Here is a 27,074-nt window from a genome sequence, read left to right as displayed (position 1 = left end):
CTCCCGAGGCAACCTTGGCATTTCCTAGGGGAGCTACCTCTCTGTAAGGGCACATTTCTGGGCCAGCAAATCCTTCACACTGGACGTGGGCACCCCCTTCGGCAAGACAGGGCCTGAAGGGATGTGGATGTTGGAAGAAGGGGCAGCCGGGTTCAGCCAGGCGTCAATCTCTGTCATTTAGTGTGTCCACAGTGCACATGTGTGTGTGTGTGTGTGTGTGTGTGCACGCACGCACAAGGACCAGACGCAGAGCCAGCCACCATGCGCCTTCTGTTCTCCGGGAGCTGCTGCCCCGCCCCAGTCTGGTCACCCCCATTTATTTAAGAAAATCCGACACAGTGGTGGGTAGAACCCAAGAGAGAAGTGGCTGTGGGCTGGGAAGGGTAAGGGAGACGCCCGGCTCCCTGCTGCCTTTGCCCATCCCGAGGTCCTCCACAGCATCCCCTGGTGCCCCCTCCCCCTCCCACCGATTCCGTTCCCTCGGGGGATGGGTGGCTGCCCCTGCAGAGAGGGAGGAGTGGTCAGCAGAGCGAGAGGGGCGGCTAAGGCGTAGTGTTGACCTTGCTGTGGGCTTAGCAGGGGGACCGGGCCTCCCCGGGACTGCTCAGACCACAGTGCTGGGGTGTGGCTTGCTCAGGGCCGGCCCAGGGCTCCTCCCCCTCTAGGCTCCGCCCACAGCCGGTGGGGATAGAGGAGGGAGTCCTGAGACCTCAGGAAGGTGCCTGGCTTGGTCCCAGATCCCTCTGTAGGGTCAGCTCCCAGGTCCTGGGAAGGGACTGGAGGGGGGGGGGCACCCGGAAGCCAGCAGATGCTACAAGTGTCTCCCCCATCCCCCACATGTTTTGTCCACAGCAAGATCCTCCGCAGGGCGGGCAGCCGCCGTCTCCCCACCCTGCAGGACAGAAATCCCTGAATATTGGTTTGAGAAAAGTCTTTGTGCAGCTTGTGACACAAGACCCCCCCAAAGCTCCCCCACACAGGGGGAAGACAGGGGACGTGGGGGGGGGCAGGGGCGGGGCACAGTGTGGGCCCACCTCACCCCAAGCTTGGCCTCCATGCCTCACTTTTGGGGCAGGGGGTTGTCTAAGATGGGAGGAGGTTTGGAAAGAGTCGAACAAGGATTGCTTTCCTCCTAGCAAGCTCCTGAGGAAGGAGCCCTCCGCCTTCGGTGGCACAATTGGGTATGGTGCGAGGTGGCGGCGGGGAAGGCCCAGCTGGGGCAGGCGGCCGCCCAGCACAGAGCAAAGCTGCAGGGACAGGGAGTACGACATCCGCTTCGGCCAGCCTGCGTCAGTGTGAGCAGGGGTCCCGGTCGCGTCCCACACAGAGCCCACCCCCCCGGGGGGAGGGGGCGGGACGGCGCCTCTACGCCATATCTTTGATTCTGCGCATGTAATTGTGCAGGTCTGGGGGCGCGGTGGGCCGCGTGGTGCCCGCCACATCCGGGCAGCCCCAACCCAGGTCCTCTTCGTCCTCCTCGTCCTCTTCGCCGGCGGGCACCGAGTCATAGGCCAGCTCCTCCGTGGGCAGCGTGGCGAAGGTGGTGAACTTGACCCGCTTGCGCTTGGAGGTGGGCGAGCTGGCGGGGTCCTCGGCCTGGTCCCGGGCCGAGCCGCCCGACGAGCCGTCGCCCCGCCCGTGCACCTGGCTCTGCACGCTGGTCTGTGAGCTGCCGCTGCTGTGGTGGTCGCCGTGGCAGCAGGCGGGCACGGTCTCCAGCGGGTTGCCCGCGGGCGGCGACAGCTCCGCCTGCCCCCGCAGCGGCTGCCCGTTGCCCAGGAACACCCAGTGGTGAGAGTGGTCCATGCTGGTCTGGCCCTCGGGCGGGATGCGCTTGTGCCGGTAGCGCAGCACGAAGACGATGCAGTTGATGAGGAAGACGAGGATGGCGAGGCAGAAGACGCCCAGCAGCGCGTACATGCCGATCTCCAGGTCCGTGAGCCCGCGCGGCATCTGCAGGAAGCCGGTGGGCAGCGGCAGGAAGTCTTCTGTGGGCGGCACCGCGGGGCTGGCGGTGCCCGGGCCCGGGGCCTCGGCTGGGGGCAGCGCGGTGCCCGGTGGGCCGGCTCCCCGGGCCTCGTCCTCGCCCCCGCCGGGGCCCGGCTGGCTGGGCCCGGGGTAGTCGTACGTGGGGTCCTCCTCGTCCCGCCCAAAGTGCACCCGCAGGCCCACGGGGGTCGTGGCCAGCACACTCTTGCGCTTGGTTTTCTGGCAGCTCTCAGCGATGGTGAGCTCTGCACGAAGCAGTTCCCCCGCCCCCTCGGCCTGGGCCACCACCAGCGGGAAGGCCCGGTCCTGGGTCACCGTGGCCACCCGCTCATCCAGGCTGTTCACCAGCAGCCCGTAGTCCCGGGGGCTGTACAGGGAGAGTGGGGCTGTGGTGCCATCGCTGTAGGAGAGCCAGAGGCTCAGGAGGGCTTCCTGGAAGAGGAGGAGGAGGAGGAGAAGGGGACAGGAGTCAGAGAGCTAGTCCTGGCTGGCTTCACTGGGAGATACCGAGCAGATGCTGAGCTCTATGAGGACAGGGACTGGGGTACTCTGCCTCCCTGCTGTAACTCCCAGCACTGGAACTGTGCCTGACGGGTGGCAGGTGCTTAGGGAGAATTGTTGGAGGAGCAGGAAGTCTTCCTCTGGAGGTTGTGGGGAGCGTCAGGGGCTCAATATGGCCTCATACGGCCCTGAGAATTTCCTCGCCCACTTTATCCTTCGCCCCTCGATGGGCTGAACGTATGCTCTGCCTTGGGTCTACCTCAAGTCCCTTTTGCTGCAGGAGCAACCCCATATCTCCACGCCTGACCTTGGGATCATCCCCATGAGACACGTGGACATTGAGAACACACACCCCACCCCACCCCTGTCCTCCGTTAAAACATTCTGAGCACTGCCCCTCCTGCAGATGAGGAAGCAGGGCCCAGGGAGAAGGGATTGACCTGGGGTCATGGAGCGGGTTAGGGGCAGGGGACACTTGGCCCGGTGCTCAACACCAGCCTTCTGGCTCCCTGTGCTCCTGCCTGTCACCTTTGCACCTCTGTCCTGTAGCCTACGCCCCGGTGGATCTGTCGGGGTGGGGGTGGCTGTAACTGGGGCTCCAGAGATGGCTGAGGGTAATCCCTGGGGGTGGAGGCACAGGTGATGGGGGTTCTCTGAGAACCTGGGAGGGGGAACCCTCAGCAGGAGCATCTCTGGTGGCAGATGCAAGAAGCGGGACCTTGGCCAGACTCCCGGTGCAGATGGCAGGGGAATGGGGTGGGCCGGGTGTGTAGGGCACAAAGGGCAGACAGATCTTCCATTCGAGCCCTAACTTGGGGACTCATGGCCCCAGGGAAAGCTGGAGTTTCCTTCTTCCTTCCACACCCCAAGCCCCCAGATTGGCCGGCTGGGCATCCAGTTACCTGCTTGAGGAAGCTGAGGGTCTGCTGGGCGGCCGTGGTGGCCAGGATGGTGTGGCTGCTCCCTGGGCTGGGCCGCAGGGAGAGGGCGAGGCTGGCCACCACCTGGGCCTGCAGCTGTGTGATGCTGACCTTCTCCTCCGTCACTGTTAGCAGTGTCTCCCCAAGCACAGACTCCGTCAGCGGGGACACCACCTGAGGCAGAGTGGGGCAGGAATGGGAGAAGGCCAGGAGAGCACCCCCCCCCCCCAATTCCCAGCCTGGGAAGAAAAGCCAGTGCTGCAAGAGAGGCCCACCCCTGGGGGCGGGCTGGGGGGGCAAGACTCTTGGGCTCTGCCTTAGGGCTGCAACTGGAAACCAGGGTCCAGAGGCCAAGTGAGAGTCAGGGGCTCGCCAGAGCCAGGCAGGAACACGGATGAGACAGGTGGGCAGATTTTAAGGTCAACAACAGCCCCCCACAGCGATAAATAGCCATTGATGTTTGGCCTCGATGTCAGAGAGACAAAGGGGGAAGGTAGGGACCTTGGCAGATAGAACTCACGCTCATGTCAAGGAGGTACCGACCAATACCGACCAGCTGATGATTGCCAGGTGGGAATGTGGGCCTGGTATTTTGTAAAACCAGAAATCTAGATTTTGAAAAATGAGAAACCTCCCAAGATTTCAACACTGGATCCACTGCTTTACAGATAAATCACGTCTGCGGGCAGATCCTAGCCCAGGGGCCATTATTCACAACCTCTTAGATGGATGGTTTCTGCCCAGGCACCCCGCTGTAGGAGGGTCAGAGTTGAATTCCTAAGGTCCCCGAATTCCCCTTCCTGGGCCCTCTCCTCTGCCGCCTCTCCGCATCCACACCTGCTCTCAGGGAACACGCCGAGCGATCTACACGGGTGGGTAAAGGTTGATAGGGCTTGCAGGGAGAGCCTTCACCAAGGGGGCAGTGAAGGAGCTCACCTCTGGTGGGGGGGGGGCAGGGGCGAGGTGAGGGGAAGAGAGTGTGTTTTGGGGGCCGGCTGGGGTGGACCCCAGAGGCCCTAGAGATCCCGTCCTGGGAACGTCTGTGTTCTCTGCCCGCAGATCCACAGAGCTGCTGGCCTTGGCCTTGTGCCTACCTTGAAGGGTGTGGTGCCTGGCTCCAGGCCCGCCAGCGTGCTGCTGTCCACCATGCGTGCCACGCGGGGGTCGCCCACCCGCATAAAGTCGCTGACCAGGTCGGTGACCTCCACCAGCCAGTCCGGGCCCAGCATGGTGACCACCTGGTCGGTGCCCTCGGACGATGTCGTGTGGAACTGGGTGAACACCTGCAGGGTGGCGTGCTGGTACTGCAGGGTGCAGCCGCGGCTGGCGCTCTGCCTACGCTCCTCTTCCTCCTCGTCTTCGTCCTCGCTCTCCCGGGCCGACCTGGGGGGGGCAGGGCACAGGGGGGTCACTCCTCACCCTTGCGCTGTGGGTGGGAGCCGTGCAAAGGGGCAAGCCCCCTCCCTGCCCCGTTCCTTCTGTCTCTGACAAGCTTGGAGCCCGGAGTCCCCAGCCTTTCCTCTCCTAGAAAGGCACCTCCTTGACCCTCCCTTGTGCCTCCCGGCCTCTGCTGGGCACGCCCGGGAGAAGCTGATGTCAAATCCTGACAAGTGCCGTCTCTCTCTCTCTCTCTCTCTCTCTCTCTCTCAGCGCCAGGCATGCGCCTGGCCCTGTTCTCAGCTCTAAACTGGAGCGAAGGCAGCCCTTGTTACAGACTGCCAGAACGCTCGGCCAGATTGTATCCTTACAGCCGTGCGGCAAGCAGATGAACTCGGAGGTTTAGCTGGTGCGATTTCGATTTCCAAGCAGCGTGTGGAATGTGCGGCCTGGTTCCCCTTGCTGCTCATCGTGAAACTTGAGAGCAGAGAGGTGAGCCGAGGGAGGCGCTAGTAAGCAAAAGGGCGCCAGGACTTGAGGATTTGGGAAATTCAGCCTATCCAGATTGCCTAAGAGGCTAAAACCAGGAGATTTCACTGTCAGGGAAGCGTGCTCTGGAGAGAGAGCAGAGGGCGTGGCTCGTGCTTTGCTACTGCTCTGGACGCATCCAGCAACCAGAATATCCCTTCACACAGGTCTCTTGTGCCCGTGTTAATGAATCCTCACAACCATTCTATGAGGTAAGTGTTAACGTGCCCGTTTTGTGGACGAAGAAACAGGGGCACAGAGAGGTTATGTAAGTAGTCCAAGGTGGCCCAGCTAGTAAACAGCAGTTAGGATTTAAACCCAGCCTGTCTGGCTGCAGAGCTCACTCCCCCGTCATGACTCAAAGCAGCACCTAGTGGGGCGGGGGGAGGCAGGGCAGGGGCTGGTTCCCCTGCAGAAGGCCCCCTCCCAGACCTACTGGGTCAGAATCTGCATTTGAACAGGCCCTCAGGGGATTCATGTGCACATTCAAATTTGAGAGGCTCCGATCCACCGGTCCACCGGACCTTGCTTTTCCCAATCTCTACAGAACTGAGCTGAGCCCAGCTCTCCCTTGGCTGCCTGCTTCTCCCCCAGCCCCTCCCCTCCCCTCTTAGCTGCCTGCCACTCTTTCTCTCTCTGCCCTGCTGGCTTTCCTCTCCAGCAGCAATGAGGGGTGAGTGGAGGACGTGCCCCAGAGAGGCATACCCAGAGTCACCTCTTCTAGGAAGCCTGCTTGGACTTCTCCTGGAGGAAGAGGTGGCTGTCTCCTTTAGTGCCACTCGATTCCCTGCGCAGGGCTTCCCGTGTCTACCATGTTCGTGGCGTGGCCGGGTCAGGCACTGGCCACACCCACCCCATGTCTCAAGCACCCATCAGTGCCTGGCACACAGGAAGCTGCTCAATAAAAGTTTGCTGATTGCATCACCGACCTGCAGACTGTATACACCTGGGGTCTTACACACATGCGTGGATCAGACTATGTGCCAGGGCTGTGTCCACCTGTGAGTATCCCGAGTGTCCACTGTGTGTGGAGGGGCTGTACCTCCGGTCGGGGAGGATAGGTACCCTCCAGCCCTTCACTTGGCTGAGGCGTGCGTCCGAGAGTTCGATGTGCAGGGGCAGCTTGGGGACCCAGACTGTCATTTCCAGGGGGGCGTTGAGGATGTCATAGCGGAAGGTCACCCTGGCGTTCATGGACCCGCGAGACTCCTTTCCACTCACAAACACGTAGTCACAGCTGCTGGATACCTGGGGAGGGGGAGGGAGGTTGGTTGGCCTGTCTTGCCCTACAGGGGGCATCCTGTGGGCTGGAGGGGAGGTGACGAATTTATTTCCTCCGGGGGGAGACATCAGCCTCTGGTGTCCCTATTCCCACTGTTTCTCCACTGAGCATCATCTCTCAGTGGCTACTACAGGAGGTTTTTGCTCCCTGGCAAGGAGCCAGCGTGCCCATGATTTTGCACAGACCACCCCTCAGAGGAGCCTTCCGGCGGACGACCCCCCCCCCACCCCGCCCCCGGGGGCTGGCTCCCCTCCCCCGCATGACTGCCTGTGCTCTGGTGCAGGTGTCACTTGGTAGGACCCTCCACAGTGCAGAGGGGGCAGGGAGCCTGTCCTGAGCCCATGACTCCTCCACGGCCCATCTGGCCCTGTGGCCCCAGGAAAATGAGCCGCTGGTTAATTTCAGGCGCGGGGACTGCTCTAGCCCTGGGATGGAGGTGGGGGACGGGGAGAGGAAAAATCAGGACAGACAGGTGGATGGTTGCCACCGGTGGGTGCAGCTCTTACGGATGCATGCCCACCAGGACACCGGCTTATACTCCTAGAGGTCCGCTGGGTGGGCACGTGCCTGTTGAACACATCTTGGTGGACACCTGTGCCCACTCGCTGACACCTGTGCCGGTACTTCAGGGCAGATGTAGGTGGGTGTGCACGTCAAGTGTGCCCAGTATGTACCCGGCACACGCAGCAGTGAATCTTGTGTGCAACGCATTTAAGTGTTCCTGACGCTACAGGCCCCTGGGTGCCCACCCTCGCGTGCGAGGAGGGTCTAATCATGCAGCTTGCGGGCGTAGGACACTCTGGAGGCTCTGGTGGGGGCGGGGAGGGGGCCAGGGCTATGGTTCATCTGTGACGAGCCCCTGGCTCATCCCAAACTCTTGCCAGCTCCCTTAGGCATCTCAGATGGGGGGTGGTGGGACGTGGACAGCAGCCCTGCCGGAAATGTTCATTTCCCACTTCAGAAGACTGGCAAAGTCCATTCAGAGTGTTGGCCAACTCCATAAAGAACCTGAGTGTATTTCATTGAGAACGGAAACAGATTCCACTTAGCGTCTTTGCGAATTCCCCTTTGGTATCTAAGCCGTCAAGACTTTGTTCTGGTCCATTCTGCGGCCGGGGTTGGGGAGTGTGGGTGGGGGGGGCAGGGGCAGGTGCTGGGTGACAGCCTTTGAGAGCAGATCTATTTCTTCCTGACGCAGCCTGCCAGCACCGGGAAGCCCCAAGGGCCTGGGCAAGGCTTTTGCTCTGCAGGGGATGGGGCTGTGGTACCCAGCCATCTGCTCTGGCTGACTTTGAAGGCGGCATTCTTCCTGGGTGGGGAATGGGTGAAGTGAGGCTCCACCTCCCCAGACCTGGAGGGATCTGGGGCAGAATGCGGGGAGAGAGAGCGAGCACACTCCAGGCTAGCCCCAGTTAGCCAGAGGGAGAAGGACACCCACGGCCCACTCCTCCCGTTCTCCTTCACGCTGAGCTATTTACAGACACAGGGAACAGATTCTGTTGTCTGATCATCTGATTTTGGCACCTGCTGGAGGCTGGCCCAACAAACAGCTCACCCACCACACAGATACTGGGGCTGCACCCTTGTGCATCATGGCCTGTGACACCATCCAAAACCAGGGGCGGGGGCAAATCTGGAGGCCCTCTTGGGGAGGTGGCAAATTGGGAGATTTGAGTGAGACCGATGTCCTGTTTGCTGGGTTTTGAGGACCGGGGGCCCAGAGTGGGTCTCTGGGGAGGAGCTCTAGCTGGGGCGGGGCGGGGGTGGGCTTCAGGAGTTGGAGGGCTTGGGGGCGTGTGCCCTGAGAGAGTCCTTCCTTATGTGACCTTCACCCCTGGACTAGCTCTCATGTTTCTGGGGCTTCCTCCCAGAGCTGAAGCTTCTCCATTAGGTCACCAGCATCTGGGTTCAGGGCGTGTCCCTGAGGGGTAGGCTCCCTCCCTACCCCCGCTGCCTTCCCTGATGGCTGTCATGGGCAAGGGCTCAATAATCACTCGCTGGATTGGATTGAGCTCAGGCTGTCAACACTGCCTTCTTCCCTCTGCCTGCCAAATGGCCTCTTTCAAATTCCTGCAGGAAGCCCTCTAGGATAGCAGTACCCAGGGCTTTTCCTCACCCCCCTCAGGCTAGAAGTGGGATGCGAAGCTATTCTCCCCCACCCCCATTTCTCCTCCACTTGCCTACCAAGGGGAGCTGCCTGGGATGTGAATCCCCACTGGCTTGGGGCTCCGCTCCCCCTGAAGGTCTGAGGCCTCTTTCCCTGTGTGTGGGGGGCCCATCTCCAGGACGCCCACCTTGATGATGTCCTCATTGTCAGACTCGCATTCCACCAGGGCAGAGACATCTAGGACAAGTCCAGTCACCTCGATGGCGATGACCTTGACAGGGATGGCCACCGTCCTGCCCGTCAGGATAGCCGTGTTGATGATCTCTGTGTCCTGCAGGGAGGGTGGGGCCCTGATGAGCTGGGGTGCTTATGGTGGTCATTTGCTCTCCCACGACAGGCCAGCCAAGGCCCAGGCTCCTGGAGCCCCTGCTCCTCAGATGCGCGTCCTTCCCCTGGGGACACCAGCATGCATGTGCAGAGAGGGGCCTCTACCCAGTCTCACTTGCCTTCTCAGGTGCTGTGCTCACCTGGCTTCCTGCCACAGCCTTCAGGAGGCCACTGTGCCACCAGGAGACAACCCTTCGCCAGTCCCCCACCATCTTCTCTCAACATCTGACATGCTTCTCAGCGTCACATCCAACGCATTTGCTGACCATTCCAGGTGCCCTCAGGCTGGCCCAGTGACTCCAGCCTTACCACCCATGGCACCCCCCAAGTCCATTGCTCCTTAGAACAAACTACTCACTTTCCCATCACCGCACCTTTGCCCACACGATCCTCAGCCTCGAGCACCCTCCTCATCTCTGGTTATATAAGCCCTTCCTTCCAGGTTCAACTGCATGGCCGCCTCCTCCAGGAAGCAGCCTCTCCTGAGTGCCCTCTCCATGGGTGACTTCTCCCACCTCTGTCCCCGCGAGCCTCTGCTGTCCTACTCCAGCACCAGGCACAGAGCACCGCCTGCCTCCAGTGAGCGCGCGCACACACATGTGCACACCTTTACTCACAGGCACGCACTTGGCCGCAGGCTCACACGGACATGCGCTGATCTATACACACGCTCAGCTGTGCACGTGCCTGTCACACACACGCGCCCGTGACAGACGTATGCATCCACTGGCCCAGTCACCTGCCCCGCTCACCATGGCTAGGGGCAGGATGGCTTGTACATCCCGCTGGATGACCGTCAACTCGGTGACCGCCCGTTCCAGGTCAGGCAGGGGGCTGCGGCCGCGGTAGTCAATGTGCCACATGATCCTCCTCTTGACCGACTGGCTGGTAAAGTTCTCCATCTCAAAGTCCAGCTGCAGGATCTCCAGGGGCCCCTGGCCTTCCCTGCAGGGGGGAGGAAGGAAGCAGAGCCCGGGAGGAAGAGCTGGGAGCAGCTCGGGATGAGGACCCCGATGAGGACCCCGCCCTCCTTGGCATCCTGCCTCCTGGAGCTTTCTGAGCCTTTTCCAGCTACCTGAGGTGCCCCGACCCGGACCCCAGAGCCCCCACAATCCGAGCCCCAGCCCTTCTGTTGGTCTGGCTTCCTCCATCAAGAACTCCCCCACCCCTCCCAGGTGCTATCCTGCAAAGAGGTGGGCAGAGGCACCACCTCAGCTTACCAGGGGGGCAGGGGTGTGCCCTGCGCCCAGGCCACATCCACAGTGGCTGTTGAGTGCTTTGCCCCAGTCAGCAGCTCCGAGGTCACATGCCACTGACCACTCCGTGACTTGGTGCCCAGAAGGGTCACACCCTTCTTGGCCTTCACCCTGGGACAAAGTGGGAGGGAGAAGAGCGAGAGGGTCAGCCTAGGGCCCTATGGCTGCCCACCTGGCCACCCCCACCCCCTAGGCTGGGGCTAGGAGTAGGGGGAGCAGGTGAGTACATTACCCTGAGTCCTAGACTTCATGCTTGAGATGAACTTGGGGAATCTGGTGTCATGTGGCTGAAAATGCTGACCTTCAGTGGAGGCTACAATCGCTTCTACCCCATCTCTTTGCCAAGTTTTACCAAACCTCTACTTGCATACTTTAGTGACAGGGAACTCACTACTGTGCACATCCCATTCCATTCTCAGAAAGCCCTTAAGGATTGGAAACCCCATTCCTATACTTAGTCATGGGTTCTGCTGGGGCAGGAGAGAACAATCCTCCTTCGTCTCAATCGTAACAGTTCTTCAGACAGCCGGAGGGGAGCGGGTGTTCCCTGAGTCTGTCTTTTCTCCAGGCCTAAAATCTCTAGCTCCTCCAATTGTTACTTTTTGCCACAGGTTCAGGTCACCGTCCTCTGGACACTGCACACATAAGGTGTAGCGCCCTGTACTAAATACAGCACTTCAGCTATGCTCCGATTCATACTGGCTAAAGCAGAATGGTGATCACCTCCCTAATTCTACATGTTTACTCCTATTAATGTAGCCCAAGATCTGTGATGACTGATTTAACTCATATTCACATTCACGTATCAATCATTGAGTCAGGTCTCATCCCTTCCAGGAAGATCTGAACTTTAAGGTGGTACACTCAGGAGAGAGGGTAATACTTAACTCAAAGAAGTCGGAGGCTAACGGCAATGTTGTGGGTCCTATGCATAAGTGCCTGGGGTGGGGGGAATATTTTGGTGGGGCCTTTGCTACATTCTCAGAATCATTCAACATGGTTTAAATTCCATTCTGTTTTGTGAGGATGTGATATGGCTTAAGGTATTTCTGAATTTGTGGATTGTATCCTGTTCAGGGTACAGAAAAGGCTGGGACTCCTGAAAATTTTTCTCTTAATTCCAAGATTGGGCAAATGTCCTGACACATGGACACACTACTGCTCATTTCTGACTGCCAGCCAACGGGCTGCTGTCTGATCTCCATTTCTTCTCTTTGCCTTTGGTCTCCTCAGCTGCAAAATGGGTACACCGTTTTAAGTTACACCAGCTAAGGCCTAAGGGCCCTTCCAACCCCATTCTATGATTCTTGATACCTATGCTTGTGAAAACGAACATTTCTCCTTCCCCATGTCTGTGAGCTACGGAGGTAGGGCAGAAATTTTTGTTGTCATCGGGCAGATGAGAACACTGAGGCTCAAATAAGTAAGGTGCCTTCCTGAAGTAGCTCAAGTGAGAAATGGAAGAAGTCGGATTAGGGTGCTGGCTCACCCCTGCAAGCGGCCAGGTATGCATTTGACCTTGGGATGCAGGCGGACCCTCCCCCCACATGCCCCCTACCTGAGTGTGAAATGCTCCACGCTGGGGCTGGAGGGAGAGGAGGAGTTGGGGGCCAGGTAGAGGAGGACGCTGAGCACCTCGCCAGGCTTGAGGGGCCGATCAGGCAGGCGGATCATCAGGTTGCTGTCCAGCCTGTGCTCCTGCAGGGTCCTCCTGGGGGGCGGGCGGAACAGGCTGATGCTCCCGATGCGCAGCAGGGGGTGCTGGGTGGGGCTCTCTGCGCGGGCGCCTGCCCCGGGCCCGGCCCCCCGACGGGCGCCCCCGCAGCCCCCAGACGCGTCCGGGGCGTGGAGGGTGTAGTAGAGCTCAGCCTGCTGACTCTCCCCGGCCGCCTCGGGTTCCAGCCCATCCGGGGACTTGCGGCGGGCGGCGGGCGGCGCGGCGGGGGCTGGGGGCCCGAACCAGGCCAGGGGCAGCTCCGCCCGCACCAGGCAGGTGGCCAGGCCCCCGCTGAGGCGGCAGGAGCTCTTGACTTCCCGCGCGTCCCTGAAGGCGTGCAGGCGGACGCATGGCAGCCGCTCGGTGACGCCGAAGTCGTCCCAGTCGCGGCCGGCCACGTAGAACAGCACCTGGGCCTCGGGCTGCGAGGCCGGCACGCGGGCGCGGACGATGAAGGCCCGCACCTTCCAGTTGACCGTCAGGCGCTCGGGGATGTCCAGGGTGCTGGACGGCTGCAGCAGCTCCCGGGCCACCACCTGGCTGGTGCTGAAGGGCCCCAGGGAGACGTTGAGGACGGGCAGCTCCTTGGTCTGGAACACCACGAAGGGCTCGGAGCGCTGCAGGGAGCCGTTGGCCACCGCAGGCGGCGGGGGCCGCGCGTCCCGCAGGAAGAAGGCCAGCCGCGTCCGCGACAGGCGGTAGCTGACCGGCAGCACCGGGCCGGCCTGCGGGCCGGGTGGGCTGGGGCTGGCCGGGTGCGAGCGGCCCGAGGCTGGGGACAGACAGGGGAAAGAGCCCAGAGGGGTGAGCAGAGGCTGTGCTGGCACGGCAGGGCACCCCAGCCTCCCACCCCGCAGCGGGCGTCCGCGCCAAGCGCGCCCCCCTGTGCTGCTGTGTTAACCTTCCGCTCACCGTTGCCTGGTTTCTTTTGCTGCAGCGTGCGCGTAAACCGCACACTAGCGCAAAGCCCTGTGAGGCTTTAAAGAGGGTTTATCCCCCCACATCCTCATCTGTAAAATGAGGATGAAATTGCTTTCTGCCTCCAGGTGCGGTTGCTGAAGACTTCCCGAGTAGTGTGTGCGGGTAAAGGGCCGAGAGCGGAGAGGGGGCCCCCAGAAAGCGCTCTTACCATTCCAACCTGCTCCTCGCTGGCGCCACCGGCATTAGCTTATTTGATCCTCAGATGGATCCTCTGAGCTACACAGTCTACCATTTCCACGGATTCAATCGTGTTCTGTCAACAACTTCTCTCTTTTGAGAGCTTATTCTCACATGTTACAGGTAAAGGTGCAGAATGCTTAAGCAACTTGCCCGAGCTACATGAGCCAAAGGGGCCAGCAGTAGGCTTCCAACCCAGGGCCACCTGACTCTCAAACCCAAGCCCTTTCCTGCTCCCTCTGCCTCAGACGGTGCAGGGCCCCCAGAGATCCCTTGTCTCCCCCCCCACCCCCACCCCACACCCTCTCCCCATGCACTGTATACACAGGGAATGGGACCCCACTCTCCCAAACCCAACTCAAGCCTTGGGTCTGCCATCTCTGGTCCCCTCCCCACATCCCAGCAGGACCCTGCCCAAAGCAATTCTACCTCTTGACTCTGTGAGGTGTCCTGAGCTGCCCCCTGTCCTCCATCCCCAGAACCCTGCCTTGATCCCGCTGCTATGACAACATAACACTGCCTGACTGGGTCTCCCCTCTCCCTCTAACCACCTCCCTGGCATCCACTCCCCTCCACAGCAGCAGAGAGATTTGTTTCTCCTGGACACAAATGAGACCTTGCTGGCCCCTCACCGCCAGCTCAATTCCCGTTGGACACTGTTCTGGAATAGGAAGGACCAAGCTGTGGGGGTTTGAGGTTTGAGAAGCAGCTCTGGATCTTCTCATCGGCCCTGAGTGACTTTCCTCACCTTTAAAATCAAGTTAATAATAATAGTAATTGATAATAATAATAATAATACTGGTCTTAAAGGATGTTGTGCTGTCACTTGCTCTGTTTTCGAGAATCAAATAAGAAAGAACTCTATAAATTGTGCATCGCAATGCCAATGTCTGTAAGCATTTTTATAGACTCTTTCCCTTCTGCTTACAAGACAAAATCCAAAATCACTTTGGGCCTGAGTGTGGCATTCAGGGTCCTCTACTGTGGGGTTCCAGGCTCCCCTTTGCCCCAGGACTCCCCCTCCCAAACCCGCGCTGCCAGCATGACTGGACCATCTCTGCCTGTAGCACTTGCTGATTCTGCCCCATCTCCCCTCTTTGCTCATGCTGTGCCTTCTGCATCAAATTCTCCCCTTTCCTAACTGCACGCATCCACATCGGAATCCTCCTCCGAGGTCCAGCTCCAATGCCACCTCCTCCAGGAAGCCTTCCAAGGTATGACCTCAAATCCCTGGGACTTTCCTTCTCGGAGGGGACTTCGCATCCTGTCTTGTATGGAAGTTAGTTATCTAGGAGGCCGTGCACTGAGCAAGCCTCTGACAAATCATGCCTGATTTACGCGGAGTGATTTGCAGAGACCTGTGTCCCAAGGAAGAGCCTTCTAAGCAACGCTATAGTGGTTCCTTGCAGTTTATGCCCATTTATTATTTTGCCACCATCAACGAAACCTTGATAGTTCTACAAGACCTTCACATCCAATTCCTCATAAAGGCAATGAACTAAAAATTCCCCGCTCTTGAGGCTCTGGTGCCTATGGCCTATTTTTTTTTTTTTTAATCTGTGGTTTAATTTCCTCATTCAAAAAAAGAGGCATTTGGCTTGGGGCAGGGCATAGGCCCGTGCGGCGGGCAGCCCATGCTTTAATCACCAGACTGCTCCTCCCATTCCCCGGAGAACTCTGCTCCCAGGCCACCTTCCCCACTAGATGCTCTGAACCCTGCCAGGTATGCTGGCTGCAGTGGCGGGGCGGACAGCTAGGTCCAAGACGAGGACAGGAGGATGTCTGGAGAGATGGGAAGAGCCTTCCTGGCTGCAGTCCCTGCCCCACAGTTACCCCTGGAGTCTCTGAGATGCTGTCCTTGCCATCAGGGGGAGGCTGGTCCAAGTGACACATGTTGGAGTCCAGGGGAACAGCCCGAGCCAGAGCTCAGAAACCAACCAAACTGCTTTGGAAGCGGCAGGAAGCAGGCAAACAAAGAATCCAGGACTCAGGTGCAAGGTTCTCCCCGTGACACTCATGGGCAAGATACTTCCCTTGGTTCCCATATCTAAAATTGAGATGGTGACATCAGCCCCTTCACGAGGATGTGGAGAGTGGCTAAAAGGCCAAGGGAGAGGAGGAGGGGGGCACTGCTCCGTGTGGTGGGATGTCCAGGGCTTGTGGGCACTGGGCCGAGGTGGGGAGGGGCCACCGTGCTTGTCCCGCTGGGGTTGGGGAAGGGCAGCTGCCATAGCAGTAAGTGCTCAGCATCCGGGGTGGACAGGCTGGGGACACGGAACTCATAACCACTGACCCTGCCTTGCTTGCTGTCCTCAGGAGATCCCAAAGGCTGCTAAGTAAGCACTTAGCCCCCTTTGACGACACTCTCATCGTCCCCACCCCACGGTTGGCCATCTGGACCCCTTGGAGGCACAGTGGGGGCAGGAGCCACCAGATGGGCAGAAGACTCAGAAGGGCACGGGGGAGGGGCCTGGAGGCCATGTCCGCATGCATCCCTCTGCCCTCCATAGATTTTTGTGGAATGAGCGGAATTCTCAGAACCCGACGACTGGGACGCTCTGTGGGGTACAAGGGCCTCCTCCACGAGGCATCCGAGAGGAGACCGGATGGCCGCTGAGGGGGATGGTTCTCGGTGGCAGGCAGCAACCTTGCAGATAAAGAGCCTGGGTTTCTGAAAGGGGAAGCGACTTGTGCTAAGAAAACAGCTCGCTTTCAGAAAGGAGAGCCAGAAAAGACAGTATTAGGGTGGTGCAATTTTCGTATTTGTGTCATCATGACACACGACACCCCCTCCAGTCACCACTGTGAGTCATTCTATCCTCTGAGGCCCTGAGGCCTCCTCTGTGGTGGAGGTGAGTGTTTTTGAGGCCCCAGCACTATAACCTCTGCTCTCCTGCCCACTTACTCTGGAGCATAAAGGAAGCTGCTTGATCTCTCTGGACCTCAGTTTCCCCAGGGAGGTGGGAGAGGCCCTGGAGGTGGTCTGGGGTGGGTGGGGGGCTGGTGGGGAGGAAGTTGAGGCCCGTGGAGCTGTCAGCAGACAGGTCAGGTTTTCTGGAAGGCTATCTGGGAAGGTGTGTGTGTGCTAATGTGCGCACTGGCCTGTTATCTCAGCATAAAGCAGGGCCTGGCCTTGGGAGGAAAGAGCTGCTGGCAGGTTCCCTGAATGACAACAGTCAGGGGAGGGGAGGATCTACACAGAACTGAGGTTGGTTGGGCCCAGAGGTGGGGGAGAGGTGCTGAAGGGGTGTGGCTGGGATGGACATGACAGCCTGGACTCCCCGCCCCCCCCCCGCCCTCAACACAGGGGGGCTGATCTCATGGGCTGGCGCACATCCGCCCCTCGGGCCCCACATCAGGCACCCCACAGGGTTCTTCAGGCTTGGCTTTGAACCCTGGCCACTCTTTGCCCCTCACCCTCTCACTTGCTCCCCAGAGCATTGGCCTCCAGGCTCCCAACTCCTGCTCTTGTGTTTGGGCCCAGCTCACCCTGCAGACCACCCTTTGCACTGTGTTCCTGTCAGTGGCCTTGACTCTCCCCCGGAGCAGCAGCTAGGTTCCCCTCTGTGTAAACAGCTTTGGGCCTCCGGAGGCATTTGGGTGCAGCCCTGGGAGTCAGAGTACAAGCAGGGTAGGGGCAGAAAGAGAGGGAGACACAGAATATAAAGCAGGCTCCGGGCTCTGAGCTCAGCACACAGCCCGACATGGGGCTCGAACTCACAAGCTGTGGGATCATGACCTGAGCAGAAGTTGGACGCTCAACCAACTGAGCCGCCTTCTGATAGAGAGGGCTTCTCCACATCTTCTCAGGCACATGATGGGTGTCAGGAGTTGAATTGTGACCCCCACCCCAATTCATACGTGGAAGACCTGACCTCCAGGACCTCAGAAGGTGGCCGTGTTTGGAGACAGGGTCTGTAAAGAGGTGATTCGGGTAAGATGAGGTCATCAGGGTAAAACGAGGTCATCAATCCAATACGCCTGGTGTCCCAACAAGTAGGGAGATGAGGACACGGACACACAGAGTGAAGAGCACGTGAACACACAGGGAGAAGACGACTCTTTGCAAGCCAAGGAGAGAGGCTGCGGGAGAAACCCACCCTGCTGCCACTCTAACCTTGCACTTCTGGCCTCCAGAACCGAGAAGCCAAAATCTGTTGTTTTAGCCATGCAGTCCGTGGTGCTTTGTTAGGGCCGCCCAAGCAGATGAACACATGGGGATTGGCTGTTTCTGCCCCCCCAACAGCCTCAGTTTCCCCAGTCAGGAGTGGAGACACCATCCAGGGGAAGAAGCTGGGCGGGGATCATGCTGGTTTTGTGCTCAGGGATAATGATGGCGGCTGAGGCAGACCCAGCCTTTCCCTGAGACTAGACCCAGAGTGTGACCCTTCCCAACTCAGCTGAGCCAGCTCCTTCTTCCCACAGCCCCAGAAGGCACATACAGCTCTTTACAGCTTGGTAACGAAGAATGGGGTGTCTGTGGATGCAACAGGCCTGAACTCCCATCCTCCTCGAATCTTCTCCCCCCACCCAGCTTCCCTGGGCACTGAATCTGCCCAGTCCCTTGGGGAGCACCGACCCGGGGACACTTTGGGGTTATGCTCAGCTGGGATGGGGTGTGGGGTCCCATCTTCTTTCCACGCTCGCCCTGGCTCTGCCTCCTCCTGAAGCACTCCCCCACGCCTCTCGCTAGGACCCGTGGGTGCTGCTTTGCTCTGTCCAGCTCTGGGTCCGACTGATCTGGAGCTTGGCCCTGGTCTGGGTGTAACATGCAAATTACCATCGAACTGCTTTGTTAGTCACTTCAGTGAATGCTCCCCGCAGGCAGGACGCTGGCCTATGCGCCCCTTCACCTGTGCAGAAGTCTCCCAAGCCACCCCCGACACCAGAAGGCACCTACTTATTTATGCTTTTGCTTTTCCAACTCGATGGCGACACAGGCAGACACGGGGCCTGGACCAGCTTTGCGCCGTGCAAAGGGTGGCACTCAGGGGGTGCTTAACAAGTCTCAGTTCTACCCTCTTATGAGACTCCTGCGCAGGGCCAGTGGCTGGACAGAAGCCCTCCCCCCTCCTTGTTTTTAAGTTTATAGGTTTATTTATTTTGAGAGACGGAGAGGGTATGAATGAGGGAGGGGCAGGAAGTCGGGGAGAATCTCAAGCAGGCACCAAGCTGCCAGCGCAGAGCCCGATGCAGGGCTCGAACCCACAAAACTGTGAGATCATGACCCGAACTGAAATCAAGAGTCTGACGCTCAAATGACTGAGCCACCCAGGTGCCCCACAGAGGCCCTCCCTCTTCAACTCAGTCTGGCTTTTGTGGTCTGGGAGCACAGCAGGGGCCTCTGGCCACCCCCACAAAACCTTCCCACTTTCTCCCCAGACACACAGGCCAGCCTGCCACCCCCACAAACCTACTGAAAATATAAATTAATCTACACAGAGGCTACAGCCAGGCAGGCTGGGGATGGGGGTGCCTCTGGCCATTTCCCGGCTTCTAATCAAGATCAGATGCCTCCTGCTTCTACCTCTAATTGTCCCCAAATTAAAACTAATCGCTTGCAAATCAGAAAAAAAAGATCGTCATTAGCTCTGGTGAGTTTGAGGCTGAGGGACACAGCAGGGTGTCCTAGCAGGGCCTGAGGGTGCTGGGCTGTGCTGGGAGCCGCTTGGTTACTCACCTGTGTGCGCGGGCGCACACACACACACACACACACACACACACACACAGGTGCCACACCAGATGTCAATGTTTGGGGAGCCTTTGGCACTTGCTCCTGAACTTGCCTGAATGCAAGAATCAGAGGAAGCAAGCAAAACAAAAGCAAACAGATTCTAGGGCTGGACCCAGGCTTAACACAATCGGAGTTTCCAGGGGAGAGACCTGATGATGTGTGTTTATCAAGCACCCCAGGCGCTGTTATCACAGAAGTTTGGAAAACATGGCGCCCAGCGGGAAAGGCTGGGAGACACTGAAGTGACTTGTATGACATAATTTGGTGATGCTGACAGTGGATGATGAAGTACCCAGAGCCTAGAACAGTGCCTGGCACATACAGGTGCCAAATCTGCGAAGAGATGAATGAATGAACGAATGGGAGCAAGAGATATGGTTGCTGTAGGTGGTGAGGATCCTGGGGTCTATGTGTCCACTAGCAAGAGGCCAGGGATGGGTTTGCACAGTGACCCCCCCCCCCCACAAGCTCAAACCTCCAGGCCCACAGCAGAGGTGTGAAACACCCCTGGCCCAGGAGAGCTGCAGGGGAGGAAGCTCCCCTCTGAGGGTGCCTGGAAGAGGGCTCTGGCCGGGAGGAGGGGTGCCCCAGTTCCAGTCCTGCTCTTCCTTGGCTAACGAGTAGCTCCCACCCGGGGCAAGCATGCCATTTCTGAGGACCCATTTCCCCATATCAGTAACACGGAGAATCAATCATCAACCCATATGCCAGGAACCACGGAGTGAGGTGCTGAAGTGGGAAAAACCTGTCTTGAGGAAGGTTTTTGGTTTTCATTTGTGGTTGTTTTCATTAGTGAGATCCAGTATTAGCAAGGGTTTTAAGAAACGGGGCATCTGCACGCCCTACTGTCAGAGGGTACTGTAGACAATTTTCTAGAACGCACTTTCAAGATACGTTTTAAAGGTTTTGGCGACGCTCATGCTCTTTGCCCCAGGAACTCCCCTTGGGGAATCTCGTCCATAGATATCGGCTCAGAGATTTATGTAAAAAGATATTCACTGCGATGTTACGTTTATAAGTAAAAAATATGAAACACCTAAGTGTCCAAAAGCAAGACATGGTTAAATAAAAGCAAATGCTTAAGAATGGATGTGTGCAAGCATTACAGATCAAGTTTTCAAAAAAATATTTACTCAGATGGGAAAATGCTCACAAAATAGTTTGAACTAAACAAAGAAGGGTGTGAAATTGGCTCTATGGCATGATATCAATTTTACATAAAAAGATGTAGACACCGGGAGGAAATACATCAAAATGCTAATAGTGGTTATCTCTGGGGGGTGAGGATTACGGGTGATTGTTAGTTTTTACTTTATGCTTTTATGTATTTTCCAGTTGTCTGCGATGAACATGTACTGCTTGTAAAATTAGAAAGAAAACAATAAATGTCATTAAAAATGAAGGAAAGTGTTTGAAGCTATTCCAAGACTTTTTTTAAAAAGGAAAATAAAAAAAAAAGAAAGAAAGAAAAGGAAGAAAGAACCTGTGTGGTTTGGGAGCCACACAAACTCACGTTCAAATCCCAGTTTTGACACTTCCTTAGCTGTGTGACCTTAGGCAAGTTACTTAACCTCTCTGAGCCTCGATTGCCACACCTGGGAAATGAGGATAATAGAACCTATTTCATAGGGTTGCCATGACTAAATAAACAAATTGCCTGGTGTAATTCCTGGCACAGAGTCAGTGTTCAGTGTTTATTCATTTATTCACTCAACACGTATTGGTTATTTCATTGTGAGAAGGGAGAAGTGCTGATCTGCTTTTCTCCAGCACTGGATGCATTGTTTAGCTCACAGCAGGCCCTCTGTCAATGTCTGTTGAGTTAAAAAGGACAAGTACAGAGATGACAGGCACATGAAGCACAGTGTCCCAAGGAGCTCGAAAGTGTCACCGAGGCTGAAAGGATTACTAGTTTTGGGGGCCCCTGGAATCCAGCTCAGGAAAATCTGCCGGTGGCCTGCTGAGTGAGCTGGGGCGGTTTCCTCCCCTCTCTGGACCTCATCAGGAAGAAGCGGACAGTCCCTGAGCTGCCTGCCACATGGGGGACGTAGGGGTGGGCAGGGGCCATGTGTGCAGGGAGTCTGGTGGGTTCTGGGCCAGGCAGGGGTCAGCCGGATAAAGGAGAGGTGACAGCTGGGCCCGTGGGCCCCAAACAATGCCCTCCCGTATCCCCTAAGGCAGGGCCTCTATATACTGTTAAACAGTTTGGGTCTTGCACAAAGATGCTGGGCCCAGGGAGCCAGCAGGAAATTAAACCCAGCCCCGGGCTCTGCTCACCAAGCCCAGAGCCTGGTGCAGAAATGCTTCTGCCTTTTCCCTATGTGATGCCATCCGGGCTGGTCGATATAGGTATGTCCCCACCCAAGGCTGGGGCTGTGGGGAACCACCTCTTTGAGGAGGAGCCCGGCGGAGAAATGGGTGCCTCCCTGAGGTCTGGGTCCTGAGATGTCTGTCCCCACCCTGAGCCCCACTATCCCTCCCTCCCCAGCTTCGCTCTGCCTCTTCCCAAAGCGGTTCCCTCGAGGCGAGGCTGTCTCACCATGAACCTGGCTCCTCTGCCCCCAGCACTGAGGACCCCCGTGGGCCTGTAGCCCTGGCTGGGCTGAGTGGAGCAGGAGCTCCAGGGAGAGGACCCATGGCAAGCCAAGCCTACAGTATCCCACAGCCCCCAGGAGGCTGCAAATCCTGGGGAGGTAGCCTCCCCATGCTGTCACACCCCCTGCCACACTGGGCGGGAACAAGCCGAGGGGAGGGACCAGTAGAAGGGGCACCTGTCCACTCCGCCCAAATTGCCTGCTGCCTGCGGCACTGATGATTGGCCAGGTCGCTTCCTGCATCTACCGGAGAACTCCTGGTCCCTTAGCTGTAGCGATGGCAGGATCCCTACCCTGCATTTACAGATGAGGAAACTGAGGGTCAGGAAGGCTCCCCTCAGATTGGCTGTGCCATCAATCAGCTGTGTGAGCTTGGGCAAACGGGTTAGCATCCCTCTACCTCAGTTTCCTAAAGTGTCCAAGGGGGCGATAGTCTCTCTTTCGCTGGGCTGCTCTGAGAAGGAAATGCACGTGTTATAAGATGACCTATAAAGTACTTCACCCATGCCTGGTGCACAGTCAGCCTCTTTATTTAAAAAATTGTTTTTAATGTTTATTTATTTTTGAGAGAGGGAGAGACAGCGTGAGTGGGGGAAGGCAGAGAGAGAGAGGCAGACACAGAATCCGAAGCAGGCTCCAGGCTCTGAGCTGTCAGCACAGAGCCCGACACGGGGCTCGAACCCACAAGCCGTGAGATCATGACCCGAGCCGAAGTCGGAGGCTCAACCGACTGAGCCACCTAGGCGCCCCAACAGTCAGCCTCTTTAAATGTCAGCTATGGTTTGGCAGTCATTGTCCCCATCACCGAAGGGAACCCACACAGCCTCCTGAGCCAGGGCCCAGAGAGCCTCCGAAACCCAGTGACTGTTCCCCTTCCTCACTATGTCCGAGCCTTCTGGTGCTTTGCACAGAGCCATGAACAAATGAACGACCGGGGTGGGGTGGGGGGGGGGGACCCTGGGAGGTTGTGCGTGCTGATTCACAGCCATGCACGCCCGCATGCACGCGCACACACGCAGTCTGGGCCAGTCTCCAGCTTCCAGGCCCCCTGCTCCAGCCCTATCCCGGGCCGGCATCCTGACCTGGCCACTCTTGCTCCATGAGACCAGCGGCTGCCTGCCGCTCAGCTGTGACCGGTCATCTTTGAGAACAAGGGGAGAAATCAGATGCAGGCAGAAACAGAGGGGAGGAGGAGAGTATTGGTGAATGAGAGACAGTATCAAGCTCCGCTAACTTGGGGGCTGGGAGTGCTTCTCAGGGGCCCAAAGGAGGGCCAGGGCACCGGAAGTTCGGGTAGCCGTGCCCCCCCCAGGGAGCTGCTGTGGCCCCTGTGTGCTGGCACTGACCATCTGTCCAGTCCTGCTCCTGGGCACCTGGCAGGGGACCTGAGGCCCAGGCAGGGAGGACATCCTGGGTGCACAGCAAGGCAGATGGGAGACCCGCTGGAGCCAGGGCTCTTGTTCCCCGGCTCCCTGCTGGTCCCAGGGGCACTATCTTGCTGGCCCCAGAGCCTTGCAGCCAGAGGGAAGCAATCCCAGGGCAAGACCAAGCCTGGTCCTGAGGGACTGGTTGAGCCAGGTTCACTCCCTTCCCTTCCAGCTTCTGCTCTCTCTGTGGGATGCTGTAAGCTACAGATGGCCCGGGGGTCCAGAGCCTTGGGGCCCATGAAGAGAGGGAGGGTGAGAAGCGTTAGCCCTAGAGAGGGTGATACAGACCTCTTGGGGGCAAGGACTTGAAGATGTGGGACGGTGACCTTGGGCTGGAGGAGCCTGAGCCCAGAGACAGGGTTCCTGGGCTGGGGGAGCCCAGGAGAGGAGGGACAGAAGCCCGGCCCCTTCCAGATGCCCAGTGTCCCAGGCCCCCCTCCCAGTGCCTGCTCTGTGAGCCTGCCCTTATGAGTTGTGAGTGTGTGTCTGTCTGTCAGTCTGTCTGCATCTGTGATCCCAGGATGGGGACCAGAGGCTCAGACAGGCTTGTGAGGACAAGGAGGCCTTGTATTTCCAGGCAAGCATCTCTCACCCCTGGGGAACAGCTCTTTTATTGACTTCTGAAAAGCTGGAAGGGACCCCGTCCTCACCTCTGCCCCCTGCAACAACTATCAGGGCGAGTGAAACCCTCAGTCTGCCCAGCTGTAACGGGTCTGATGTGAGGTCTCTTTTGTGGTGGAAAGGGCTGAGCGGGGGTGGGGGGTGGGGTCCAGGGTGGAGGAAGAGGGCTTGGGGGTTCATATGTGGCCAGGTCTGGTTTCCACTGGTGGCTGTGGGGCTCAGAACAAAAGGAAGCTGCTGGAAGAGCCCCTGGTTGCTGGTGAACTAATGGATACTCTTCAGCAGCCCGCTGCCCTTCCCCACCTCGGGCCACGTGAGGCAGACGGCTCCCTGCTTGGCCATTCCTGTGGGGGTCCCCACCTTCACACCCAGAACCCTAAGCCCCTAACCCCCCAAACACCCCTGTTTCTGGGATTTCAGGAAGACCCTAAGTGCATGGGGTATAGGGCAACAGAGTCATACTGCTGTGCTCATGGGAGGGGGCTTTTGGAGATCAAGCCCTGCTCTACCGGTCCAGTCCTCCAGCCTCGGGTGGGAAGAGGGGAGGGCAGCTGCAAGGAGGGCCCCTCCAAGGGAGCAGGCCTGAAGGAGGCGGGTCCCCCAGGAGGTCACAGCCTCCGCTAGAACTGCCCCCGCCTGGGGCCTGGAAACCCGGGCTTGACCTACTCTGCTGACCTTCCCAACCCAGCTTCTGGTTCAGGCTCCCAGGAGGGCAAGGGGAGGGGGAGAGCAGACATGAGGCAAGGATGAGGGAACTGGGCGGGGGGGGGGGGGGGGGTTGGTGTTGAGAAAAGGAGAGAGGAAGCTAGAGTCAGGAGAGCAGGGGGTAGGTAGAGGAAGAGGACAGAGAGAAAGAAACCAGGAGAGGGAGGGAGGAAAACCTCAGCCTGGTGGGTGCCCAGGGGGATGGAGGGGTAAGGAGGTGGGCCGAGGGCAGGGGTGGGGCGGCCTGGCACTGGAGCACGCTGGGCAGCCGGGCCTGGGAGCTGCAGCAGGAACCGCGGGGGAGGGGCTGCTCTCTGAGTTTCACTAAATGACTAGTGGGCATTATCCTAATTATAGCGGAGCAAGCTGAGCCTTCCCACTGGCGCAGCCGCCCCGCATCTCCTAATAAACAATTAGCCGCAAACAACAGAAAGAGAGAGAGAGAGAGAATGTGTGTGTGTGTGTGTGTGTGCGCCTGCCCGTGGGGGTGGGGGTGGGGTTTGGAGCTGGGCCTTGGGAAGGGAGGCTCTGGGGACAGCTGGGGAACCACCTCACCCCTGCAGCCCAGCCCAGCCCAGTCTGGGGGTCAGGGCTGCAGCGAACAGAGTGGCCCCAAAGGGCAGAGCAAGCCCGTGGGGGGCCCAGCTCATATTTAGAGGCTGCCTACGGACCGCAGGCACTAGGCTAGACTCCTGTCCCCACGATAACTCCAGGAAATAAATAACATCCCTATTTCTGCCTATGAGGGAACCAAAGCTCAGAGACGCTAAGAGGCTTGCCTAAGGCCACACAGCTGGGGTTAGGCTCCTTCAGGCCTCCTGATTTCCCTAGCTCTGCTCATTTCCTGGGAGCAATGGAAGCAGGAGACCTGGCATGCTGGACCAGTTGAGCTGTATTTCCAGAACAGCTCCGGCGGCTGGTGCTATCATGAACACAGTACTTTTCGGCCCGTCCACAGCCCAGGTCTCACGTTCTGACCACGGTCCGAGAGGTGGGCCTTCCTCTGAGCCCGTTTTAACTGAGGCTTCCTAGAGACAGGAAGGTATCTGTTCAAGATCTCAGGGGTTCTGTGGCAGAGCAGGGTTTGGAACTCAGACTCCTGGCCCCTGGGACAGGTCAGCAGGGTGGCGGTGGCGGGGGGTGGTCTGCTGGGGCTGCACAGCCAAAGCCCCATCTGGGGAGTTTCCAGCTGGGGAAGAGAGAGCCACCCAGGAAGAAGGAGAGCGCACTCCAAGCTGGTCTGGGCATCCGGACCTGGAGGAGGAGCCCATGATTGTCCTTCAGGATTGAGCCTTGCCTTGGTCTTCCTGACTCACTTACAAGCTGTCTAGTGTCTTCACTAGAGAGTCTTCTGTGGCCCCCAGCTTGGGGCCTTGGGAACTGGGTAGCTGGGGAGGGAGGCCCCTTCTTGAGCTGGCCCCTGGGCTGGAACATGTGTGTGTGAGGGCAAGTTTGGGGACCAGGGCATTGCCCCCTGCCAGGAGTGACCTGGGCCTGCAGAATGAGTAGTGCGACCAATCTGATACTGACAGTCCCCCCCCCTCTCCTGGGCAAAACACAGTTGGTCACTTTAAGAAGGAGGCTAACCATCCTTTCTCTGTCTGCCCCACAGGGTTGTCAAAGGGCGTTAAAAAGAACTAGGAAGTGTCCCGCAGGGTGACTGTAGGACCTGGGCTGGTTTCCTAGGGGTGGAGGCGGGGAGCCCTGGATGATGAGATCCGCCTGCCAGCTGGGAAGAGAGCAGAGGGTCAGCGTCACAACCTTGGATTCAAGCCACTTACTCTTTGAGCCTCAGCTCCCTCACTCACGAAATGGGGCCAAGGAAACCCACCTCTATACAGGTGTTATAAAGAACAGGTGTGGGAATCCCTACTGAGCGCTCTCATGGACTCTGGCTCACGGGTGTCCCCCTTTGGCCCCATGGAGCCTTCCGGATCTGCTCTGCCCTACCCTAACTGCCCCTCGAAGCCTAGGCCCTCTTGTGCCTGGTTTCTCTTGGCACCACAATGATTGACGGTCAGTCATCTACCTGATGCGCCATGGGCGTTTCTTTTTTTTTTTTTTCTTTTTTTTTTTTTTAAATTTTTTTCAACGTTTATTTATTTTTGGGACAGAGAGAGACAGAGCATGAATGGGGGAGGGGCAGAGAGAGAGGGAGACACAGAATCGGAAACAGGCTCCAGGCTCTGAGCCATCAGCCCAGAGCCTGATGCGGGGCTCGAACTCACGCACCTCAAGATCGTGACCTGGCTGAAGTCGGACGCTTAACCGACTGCGCCACCCAGGCGCCCCGCCATGGGCGTTTCTGATCCAGGGCTGGGGTCTTCCAGACTCTGATTGTAACCACCCACTTTACGGATGAGAAGACTGAGGTTTGGAGAACACGGACACCCTGCTCCTCCTCCTCCGCTCTGCCTCACTGCAACCCATTCCTCTTCCTTATGGGATGCTTTCTTTCCTCCTCCCGGTCCCACATCCCCACGAGTGTTTCATTCCCACAGTGCCCCGGTCGTGGGTCCTAACTTGCTCTCGAGTCACCTCCTTCCACTCCCCAGCCCACACACCTGGGTCTGGGCCACTCCAGCCATGCCCTCTGCCTCTGTGCCTTTGCACATGCTGTTCCCTATGCCTGTGGTGCTGTTCCCCACACGCTCCACCTGGTGGGTGCTCCTTGACCTTTGACTCCTCTCAAGGGTCACCTCCTCGATGATGCCCTCCTTGACCGCCCCCAAGACCGGGTTAGGCACTTCTGAGCCGCTCGCATTCACCAT

At 58.3% G+C, this 27,074-nt stretch overlaps 1 protein-coding gene across 1 annotated transcript; it reads right to left on the bottom strand.

The window, feature by feature from the left end:
* Positions 1 to 283: 283 nt before the first annotated feature.
* On the bottom strand, positions 284 to 27,074 carry TMEM132E (transmembrane protein 132E). The gene is made up of 10 exons (XM_030294589.1): positions 26,868 to 27,074; positions 12,977 to 12,995; positions 11,906 to 12,836; positions 10,312 to 10,458; positions 9,844 to 10,036; positions 8,892 to 9,035; positions 6,358 to 6,563; positions 4,505 to 4,793; positions 3,393 to 3,584; positions 284 to 2,421 (listed from the first exon to the last, which is right to left on the bottom strand). Exons 1-10 carry the CDS (start codon positions 27,072 to 27,074, stop codon positions 1,366 to 1,368), a joined length of 3,384 nt encoding a protein of 1,127 aa, XP_030150449.1. The 3' UTR covers positions 284 to 1,365.

This window comes from Lynx canadensis, chromosome E1, assembly GCF_007474595.2.
Source record: "Lynx canadensis isolate LIC74 chromosome E1, mLynCan4.pri.v2, whole genome shotgun sequence".
Lineage (NCBI taxonomy): Eukaryota > Metazoa > Chordata > Mammalia > Carnivora > Felidae > Lynx > Lynx canadensis.
This window is presented reverse-complemented; position numbering and strand designations above follow the sequence as displayed.

What these genes read in the sequence shown, in the direction of transcription:
- TMEM132E (XM_030294589.1), bottom strand. Translation starts at nt 27,074, where the DNA reads ATGGTGAATGCGAGCGGCTCAGAAGTGCCTAACCCGGTCTTGGGGGCG. An exon ending in CCATCCTGCCCCTAGCCATG is followed by an intron (nt 9,036 to 9,843) that starts GTGAGCGGGGCA and finishes CCCTCCCTGCAG; the next exon opens with GACACAGAGATCATCAACAC. An exon ending in ACAATGAGGACATCATCAAG is followed by an intron (nt 6,564 to 8,891) that starts GTGGGCGTCCTG and finishes CCCCCTCCCCAG; the next exon opens with GTATCCAGCAGCTGTGACTA.